The 10,000-nt window shown below is 38.2% G+C and overlaps 2 protein-coding genes across 14 annotated transcripts in view; both read right to left on the bottom strand.

Moving 5' to 3' along the window:
* The window catches only part of LOC143035654 (acyl-coenzyme A thioesterase 1-like), a 27,239-nt gene extending 25,864 nt beyond the window's left edge, over positions 1-1,375 (bottom strand). The window contains exons 1-2 of the mRNA XM_076202521.1: positions 1,349-1,375; positions 1,022-1,107 (exon numbers count right to left, since the gene is read on the bottom strand). Of these exons, the coding sequence (XP_076058636.1) occupies positions 1,022-1,107; positions 1,349-1,375 (113 nt within the window). The remainder of the gene's footprint in view (positions 1-1,021; positions 1,108-1,348) is intronic.
* Positions 1-10,000, bottom strand: part of LOC143035894 (uncharacterized) — a 359,986-nt gene that overhangs the window by 919 nt on the left and 349,067 nt on the right. For 10 of the 13 annotated variants that reach the window (XM_076203071.1, XM_076203077.1, XM_076203075.1 and 7 more), the window contains 3 exons: positions 9,554-9,674; positions 3,975-4,126; positions 1-2,305 (listed from right to left, as the gene is read on the bottom strand). The exon at positions 1-2,305 is cut by the window's left edge and continues 919 nt beyond it. In XM_076203071.1, the coding sequence (XP_076059186.1) occupies positions 2,185-2,305; positions 3,975-4,126; positions 9,554-9,674 (394 nt within the window). In that variant the 3' untranslated portion in view covers positions 1-2,184. Of the gene's footprint in view, positions 2,306-3,974; positions 4,127-9,553; positions 9,675-10,000 lie in introns of those variants that run through there. The other 3 variants (XM_076203081.1, XM_076203076.1, XM_076203070.1) reach the window with 2 other exon arrangements.

A 10,000-nucleotide genomic window follows, 5' to 3' on the forward strand; every position in this document is an offset into this window, starting at 1 on the left:
TTTCCCTTGCACTTCTTCGACAAAGAATACGTTCATTCTTAGAAAAAAAAAAAAGAATTGGCGTTAGATAAGGAACGGTTTGTTCAACTGGGAAAGAGAGAAAAAAATCAGATATATATATATCGCTTTACAGAGCTACATCTTGTGTGAAAATGATATTAGTAAATATGTGCTTGAGTATAAAAAAAACCCAGTATCAACCACGATACGGACTGCTGTGGGCAGAAAAGGGTGAAGGCACTGTATGTAACATGATTTGACGAGGTTACATACGATACATACCCGAGGATACATGAAACAAGAAGCATAAAAAAAAAAATCTTTCCCTCAAGAGCTTCAGCAGGATCGACCTGGTATCTAACGCGAGGCAATACGACATCTTCCGAGGTCTAACGAGAACCTCGCAAGACCATGCAAGACTACAGGAAGACCGGGAAAGGCCTCTGTAAGACCAGGTCAGGCTACATTACGACCAGTAAAGGTCTATGTCAGACCAAAGGGAAGCTACAACGAGAAAAATAAGGTCCTCTGTGTGACCACAGGAAGATCAGTGAAGTCTTTGTAAGGCCAGGTAAGGCTAGAAAGACACTAATCTAGGCCATCAAAGACATTTGTAAGGCACATACAAAGTACTATAGGCCCAATGTATTGGACGCTTCGTATATAAACATATGAAAAAACACATTAGTCCTAAGTACATTCCAAATTGATATATTATTTTCTCTATATATAAATGTGTTTTGATGCGTGACATTATTTGAAATAGAATGACAGTCAGCTAGTCTGACTGATCTTTTACTCTTTTTTTTTTTTTACCTAACAGAACGAATGACTTTTTTGTTTGACTTTTTGATCTCCACTTTCAGCACAAATTGGAACAACGTTAGACCTTCTGGATGGCTATATATTTTTTTCATTTTTTACTCGTAACGTTTCCACAATGTTTTCTTTTTGTCATTTATCTATCTATCATTGCTGAGTAATCAGAAGGTATCTTGTTAACGCAGAGTCACATCCTTACGATCCTGAACCTAAAACCCAAAAGAAACCAAGATCCCGAAGACCTCCGCCATTTAAGTACAAACCAAACATGGCTCTCAGGAACAACTGAAAGAATTAAAAAAAAAAAAAAAAGTCTTCATTACTCATGGCGCACGGGTATACGTGAATCCGAACCTGACAGTATACTGGATTAAGAATGAAATCCAGAAAGAAAGAAAACGGGGTTTTTGAGAGAAAACGGGATGAGGGTCTTGGTTCAGGTGGTAGATCGGTGGAGGATGTGACGTCTTATTGGGTAACTCCCATCAAGTTATCCACTATTACCTTGTTTACAATGTAAGCTTACTTGGTCCCTGAAGACACAGATAGTCATAATTATAATTACAATAAATAATGAAATAAATAAGACACTAGACTTCGAACAAGCTCAAGAATGAGGTTGAGATGAGAGGAAGATATGCACCTACGAATGTATAGCCTTAGGAAGTATTTCGAGTGAATTTTAATCAGAAACATTTACTTTTGGAATGATTTGCCATTTTTTCCTTAGTTTTTCCTCTTAGGTAAATGTTCTTGTAAATGAATGTCGTAAGGCTATTTCTTGAAAAAAAAAGAGCGAGGGTGGGTGAGAGTGAGAGGAGGAGGAGGAGGAGAGGGATGAAGGAACATGGTGACTCTGAAGAAGTGCGCGAGCGTGCACGCACGGAGTCGCTGACGACTCGCGTGCACGCACGCACGCACACATACACGACAGGATCTATGCGTTCGTGGATCTATCACGACTTCTCCTACATATCTGTGCGCCTTAGCAACTTAAATGTACACTGACAGAATATATTGCACATGTATATAAGGACAAAGGTGGTTGTACCGTACGTGCGCATAAAGTGAATATATACACACACTTTGTACACGTATGTAACACCTTTTTAGTACTTCTTGCGAGGCCGGGGCGCCGCCTACGAACACTGTTCCCAGTGATACGTCCTCCCGGAAGAGGTGATCAAACAGGTCGCAGTCAGTCACAGGCAAATTTGGCGCCGCTGTCGCCACCACAGAGTTCCCTCCCCGGCGCCAAAGGTTCCGTCGCCGAAGTGAGTTCGGTGACGTCGACGCTTCGGTAGGAGGCTGAGGTTGAGGTGGCGATCCTTGGGGCGTACGTGGTTCTCGAGGACGACCTCTTTATTGGTCCTTGAGGCGCTTGTAGAGAGACTGGACGTAGGTGAAGACGCATTTCCAGTCTGGTTTCTTCATGATGACCATGTCCTCAACATCCAGAAGAGGCATAACGCCGGCTTTCTCTCTGCAAGAAGAACAAACCGGGAGGTGTTAGTCTCGAGACGAGGAGGAGGAGGAGGAGGAGGAAGAGAAGGAAGAGGTGGATGAGGAGGACAAGGAGGTGGATGAGAAGGACGAGGAGGAGGAAGAGGAGGAGGAGTAAGAGGAGGAAGAGGAGAAGGAGAGGGGGAAGAAGTAGGATGAAGGGGAGAAATAGGTTGAGGAGGAGGAGGAGGGGAGGAGGAGGCAGAAGAGGAGGAGGAAGAAGAAGAGGAAGATGAGGAGGACGAGGAGGAGGAGGCAGAAGAGGAGGAGGAAGAGGAGGAGGAGGAGAAGTAGGATATGGGGCGGAAGAAGGATGAGGAGGAGGAGGAGGAAGAGGAGGAGAAGTAGAAGGAGGAGTAGAAAGAAGAGGAGGAGAAGTAGGATGAGAGGGAGAAGTAGGAGGAGGAGGAGGAGGAGGAAAAGGAGGAAAAGGAGGAGGAGGAGGAGGAGGAAGAGGAGGAGGAGTAGTAAGAGGAAAAGAGGAAAAGGAAGAGGAAAAGGATTCTTATAGTAAATTACTGAGCTGGTGGTATTTGACAAGAGAACCATGGTTACATCAATAAACAACTCAGGTCCACAAATCATAGCCATACACTACGACAGCCAAACAGGATAAAAGCCCATATATGCTACATCCATACTAATTCACATTTTTTGTTAATGGCACTCTGTAAATTTGCCATTTCTACATAACCACGGATGTTTTATCGTCATGGTCTGTGCACACAAGCCTACATACACACATTCAAGCATGCTCTCTCTTTCCCTCTTTTACTCTCTCTCTCTCTGTCAAACTCTCTGTCTCCCTCCCTCCCTCTCCTTCATTCTTTTTCTCTCTCGCTCTTTCGCTTTTTCTGTCAAACTTTCTCTCTCTCTCTCTCTCTCTCTTTCGCTATCTTTCTCTCTCTCTCTTTCGCTATCTTTCTCTCTCTCTCTCTCTCTCTCTCTCTGTCTCTCTCTGTCTCTCTCTCTCTCTTACACACACACACACACACACACACACACACACACACACACACACACACACACACACACACACACACACACACACACACAGAGTAGATTGCAAACACAGTAGACAAAAATAGATAAATAATTAATAAGTGAATAAATAAATAAGTAAATAAATAAATAAATAGATAAATAGGTAGATAAGTAAATAAAAGGCTAAAGACAGGAATAAAGAATTACATCAATAAAAAGAAATAATCAGTAAATTAATAAACGAACACATCAATGAATAAGTAAATACAGTAAGACCTCTCTTAAACAGACGTTAATTAGCTGTGTTTGCGGTGCTTTCGCTGTGTTTTCGGTGTCTTTGGTGCTCTTTTTAGTGCTGTGCAATCACTATGCCACCCAAAAACCACCCCAAAACATCGAAAACACAGCGAAAACATCGCAAACGCAGCTAATTAACGTCCGTTAATGAGAGGTATTACTGTAAATGAACAGACGAATAGATAAATAAGTAAATAAATATATGACTAAAGAAAGGAAGAATTACATCAATAAAAATAAATAATCAATGAATTGCTAAATGAGCATATAAATGAAAAAGTATATACTTATACCAAAGGCTTTTTCCCCTTTATAAGAGAGGTAGCCAAAAAAATAAAAAATAAAAATAAAAAATAAACACTACTTACTCAGCCACACGGAAAGCAAGATCGAAGTTGTATCTACGGTTTTGAGGCTGAAGCTTGTCGAAGTCGAAAGCATCTGGGTAGAAATGGTGAATGAGGGCACAGAAGGCCATGCCATCATTCCAACTTGTGCTGAAGTTTTCAATCTTTACTCCCTGTTTTTTGTTTTGTTTTTTTGGTCGGGACGGAAGAAGACGAAAGGGGAGGGAAAAATAATGAATTAGTATCAACATTAATTAGAAATATTCGTTCATGACATTTTAATGCAGTTATATATTGACTGAATATATACTCTTGGCCTGGTATATAGAAATTTGATTGAATATTGAAGTTTAGCGTTATTATATAGATTTGTAAAAAAATAAATGGTCGATGACAAAAGCATTGGGCATATTATAGAACCGTGTGTGTGTGTGTGTGTGTGTGTGTGTGTGTGTGTGTGTGTGTGTGTGTGTGTGTGTGTGTGTGTGTGCATATGTGTGTGTGTGTGTGTGATTCACCATTCACCATGGTCTTGGATCACGTGTTTGGACTCGTGATCGACAGTTATTAACCCCCCGGATGAGAGCTCAGAGTTCGTGTGTGTGTGTGTGTGTGTGTCTGCTTACAAACACACTAACCTTTGCGTTGTTGCGTGCGTATGGGTATGTATTTATTTGGTAAAATGTTAAAAAAAAATTTGGGTTATGTCTAGTCGTACACAAGATTTTTACAGTTTACAATATGTGCGTGCTTTTGTATCAACTTTGATTTTATGTAAATAAATATATACTGACACTGGGATAATCCCGTATTAAAACAAATTATGAATATATACGTACAAACAGTATGAAAAAGTAAACTAAAATACATTGCTATACAGTAATGAACTTGCAATTAAAATTGTTATCCATTAAAACTTCATTGTTATTATTTGTGTAATTGAAAATAACGTTATGTAACCTAAAGAAAATATTTAAATGGAAATCACATGTGTATAGACGTTAATAATTAAGAAAAAGTTGCAATATATGTACACTTATGTAATTTACCAATTTATAAAGTTCATAGGATACAAAGCTCGGTTATTCACAAATATGATATTCCGTTTATCATATAATGTAAATATATTACATAAAACGTTCTTTGTCTCCTTAATATTTAATTAATCATTCCTTCGGATTATGTTAAAAAGCCAACATGCCATTTCCATGCCACATGTATTTATTTATATATATATTTTTATATACTTATGTTATGTGTATGTACAACAATGTAAGTGTTACTATGCATGCCTAATGTATTTGCACTACTACTAATATCTAGTAAGCAAATCCCGTTGACTATAAAGAATGTAATAAATTGAAATGTTAATAGTTATTACTTTGTGTTTTATGCCTAATGATTTAAAAAACTTATAACTGATATACATACATACATATTATACACACACACACACATATATATACATATATGTATATGTATATATATATACATATACATATATATATATATATATATATATATATATATATATAACACATAAATGACAATGATGAGGATCACAGAATACAGCATATTATTATTCTTAGGTTTCTTCTACGTCTTCCTCATAGAGGCTGTAAATGTTCTCCTTTTATGTTTATGTATTTATAATAACATTAAAACATAATAATGAATGGGACTGCAAGAGACCATAAGGCCTACACTAGGCAGTTCCTTCCTCTATCCGATATGGAGAAAACAGTTGAATCGTAAATTTTGTATTGTTATGTTCTGTGTGTCCTTACCACTTCCCCTTCACATTCATAAATGTATATCAGATACAAGTAATAATGAACGAAAGCATAAACACATATTAACATTTTCATTTGTAAAAAATTCTGTACATACTTTTATTCGAATACATTTGTGTAAAGTTGTATATTAATTGAAAATATGACAAAATTTGGCTTTGTAAATATATATATTATATTGTTATTGTCAAGCTTACCAGATACCTTGTGTTAGTTATTATTAGTGTGTATGACAGCCCTATGGTGTTTATGAAAATTTTGTTGTATACATAAAACATAAATGTTCTACGGAATACAGAGACAGTCCTGATTGTACACAGAGATGGTGTCTTTCAAAAAAATAAATAAAATAAATATCTGAAGGTTATACGGGTGTTCGAAGCTGACAAAATAGATAAATGAATAGCTGTATGAATAAATAAATAGATAGATAAATAAATAAATAAATGGATGAATGAATAAGATAAAGGACTAGATAAATCCTTCGAGGGCTCAAATGTACATATAATGTTCACTTCACTGTGTACACAAGACTATCTTGTTCATCCGATTTATACACTGTACATTTTGATCTCTTCCGCATCATGGTGGGCGTGGCATCTATGCAAAGAATAATAAGTGTAAATCTACATCCTCTTATATATATATATATATATATATATATATATATATATATATATACATATATATACTGTATATATATATATATATATATATATGTATGAGAAATCACATGAACTCGTAATTCTAAATATGCAGACAAACACCAAGTAAAACAATAAATATATTGATGACAGAGCGCTTTCGTCTATTCAGACATCCTCAGGGTACATGTACCCTGAGGATATCTGAATAGACGAAAGCGCTTGGTCATCAATATATTTAGAATTTCGTTGGTGTTTTCTGCATATATATGTATATATATATGTATATATATATATATATATATATATATGCATATATATATATATATATATACATATGTATATATATACATATATGTATATATATGCTGCATCTACAATGACTTGTCATCGATACCGTATCCATAATGCGCGGAAGAGGTCAATGTTGTAAAACTGAGGTCACTCGTACACTCAGAAATTTTATTCTTCAATGCACGAGCGACTCACAGTCAACACAGGTACTTTAATGTGTATTCGTTTGGATAAAAGTGTAAAAAATAAAAAAAACTTATGTGTCCCAGGTACAAAACGTGTCACAACTTATTAGTGGCGTCACAGTCAACATCGAAAACTTTGAAGTTATAATGTAATGGTTAAAGGTTTGGATCCTTTTCTTACTAGATTGGATTCCCCTTAAAGGCTGGGTCGCTCTTAATGTAGTTAGATTCCTTCTAGAGGATTTGGATCCTAAAAGAGGAATCCAACCCCATTAAGAGTGATCAGATCCCATTAAGAAGGATCGAATCCTATTAAGAATTGTCCAGTCCTATTTCTAGAATCCAATCCCCTTAATTTCATCTTAAAATATAATTATGAGAGGAAAAAAATAATCTTGTAAGTTACATTTCAGGACTGTAGTAAGTCCGGTATAGGACGAGAAAAACAAACAAAAAACAACAAACATTAAAAAGAAAATCCAAGAGGTTAGCATTTAAGATATATCTGTTAAGTTGTGAGCCGGTCGTCTTGCGGTGGACATGGAGAAACCATGGACCACAGCCATCAGTATCCAGCACTCGCATTCTATCCATAACGTCTATGGTCTGAGTTCTATCCCTCCCTGACTCCTTTACCATCCCATGACGTCACATAAAGACAGATACGAGTTTCCCACTCGTTGTCTTCTCGTTATAGATCATTTTCTTATTTATTTAAGACCTCAAAGTTCGTGAGAGAAGTTGGACCTTAGGCTGTGGTGACGTGGCCCTCAAGAAAGTGTCCTTCAGTCACCACGCCCACAGCCTTGTTACTGCCCCCACCAGCGGGGAGGGTGGGGGGTTGGTGCGACGGGTCAACTGAGGGTAGTCGACAGAGTGGAAAGGAGGACGGGAAGGAAGAGGAGGAAAGGGAGTCTGGCTGAGGACGGGGAAGAGGAGAAAGAGTAGATAGGAGTAGGTAGAGAGAGTGGTGAGAACAGGGACGGAAGGAGTGAGGGAGGAGTGTGTTTAGGGTAAGGGCGGGGAAAGAGTGAAAAAGAAAAAACAGAAAGAGTAGACGGGTAGAGAGGAAAGAAAAGAGAAGACGGTAGAGGAGGAGGAGACAAGTAACGTCGTGGGATAAATGAAACAGAAGAACGAATAAAGAAAAGACAAAACAAAAGAGAATAATAGGAAGATACGAAGGAAAGAAGTGGGAAAGAAGAGAGAAACGAGATTAGGAAGATAAAAGGATAAATAAAGAGAAAAAAGAGAGTAATGAATAAAACAAAAAGATACGCAGGAAGAGAGAACAGAGAAACGAGATTAGGAAGATAAAAGGATAAATAAAGAGAAAAAGAGAGCAATGAATAAAACAAAAAGATATGCAGGAAGAGAGAACAGAGAAACGAGATTAGGAAGATAAAATGATAGATAAAGAGAAAAAAGAGAGCAATGAATAAAATAAAAAGAGATGCAGGAAGAGAGAACAGAGAAACGAGATTAGGAAGATGAAAGGATAAAGAGAAAAAAGAGAGCAATGAATAAAACAAAAAGAGATGCAGGAAGAGAGAATAGAGGAACGAGATTAGGAAGATAAAAGGATAAAGAGAAAAAGAGAGAGCAATGAATAAAACAAAAAGAGATGCAGGAAGAGAGAACAGAGAAACGAGATTAGGGAGATAAAAGGATAAATAAAGAGAAAAAGAGATCAATGAATAAAACAAAAAGAGATGCAGGAAGAGAGAACAGAGAAACGAGATTAGGAAGATAAAAGGAGAAATAAAGAGAAAAAGAGAGCAATGAATAAAACAAAAAGAGATGCAGGAAGAGAGGAGAACTGAGTGGAAGAGGAAAGGAAGAGAAAAAATGCGGCGAACAAATGAAAAAAAGAAAAAATAATAATAAAAGAACGAAAGTAAGATAGAAACAGATTGCTTGGGATAATTGAGAACCTACGAGTAAATAGGAACGAGGGTCAATAATCAAAACACGGAATCAAACGAGGACGACCATGAAAAGGAATTAGAGAGGAAATAAAGTTTAAAAAAGAAAGAAAGAAGACAAAAAGAAAATAGGTAGAATGGAAAGAGCCTTAGGATGGGTCAGTATGGGGACCGACAGATGCAAAGGACGGGTTGGGGGGAAGAGGCGAGAGAACGAGGGGGAGGGGGAGGGGGGAGGGGGGAGGAGGGGGAGAGGGAGGGGTTGGGAGGCTGGAGGGAGCTGCTGGGGTTGCGAGCGGGCGGAAACCGCGCTTCCGTTTTCCGTTCCGTGTCCTTAGCGGACTGACTTGAGACTTGAGTGTTTTATTCTCGTTATTGTTATTTATTTATAATTTATATATATATTTTTTTCTTATCTTATTATCACTCATTATTATTATCACTACTACTAATATTATCATTAATAATAATAATATTAATAATATTATTATTATCATTATTATTATTATTGTTATCATTATTACTATTATTGTCATTATTATTATTTTTTCCTTTTTTTTTTTTTATCATATCGTTTTCTGGGCAAAGCGTATGGACAACTGAAGGGATGGGTAATTGGAGGGTGATATATGGTGGTGGTGGTGGTGGTGGTGGTGGTGGTGGTGGTGGGTGATGTTATTGGTGGTTGGAGGTGGTGAAGGGGAATCGACGGGTGTCTGCAAGGGCGTGGCGGGCTGACGTGGGCGTGGAGATGTATACCTTGTAGTCCCGGGTTCGACATTGGCACCATTGCAGAAGCATGTCCTTAACCCCAGATGCAGATCTGTTCAGGCTGCTTGAGAATTGGAAAAGGGGACCTCCACCCCCTTCTTTCTTAGTGCTGGAAGGGGAAGGACCAGTGGCGTTTAGACCCAGCGAGAGGCAATTAGCACAGCATACAGCGGTGACGTAGTGGCTGGCGCCAGACTTCCGGCGCCAGAGTCACTGCATGCACCCATAAGTATCAAGAAGAAAGCTGGGAAGACTCTCGGAGGATTCTGCCTCTGAGACTCTCCTTCTGGGACCCTGAGACTCGTGGCCTTTGGCTCGCCTTCTGGGACCCTGAAGGCTTCGTGCTCTTTGGCTCGCCTTCTGGGACCCTGAGGAGTTGTGGTCTTTGGCTCGCCTTCTGGGACCCTGAAGGCTTCGTACTCTTTGGCTCGCCTT

The sequence above is a fragment of the Oratosquilla oratoria genome, chromosome 19 (assembly GCF_046742065.1).
Source record: "Oratosquilla oratoria isolate Oo_2021 chromosome 19, ASM4674206v1, whole genome shotgun sequence".
In the NCBI taxonomy this organism is placed as follows: Eukaryota; Metazoa; Arthropoda; class Malacostraca; order Stomatopoda; family Squillidae; genus Oratosquilla; species Oratosquilla oratoria.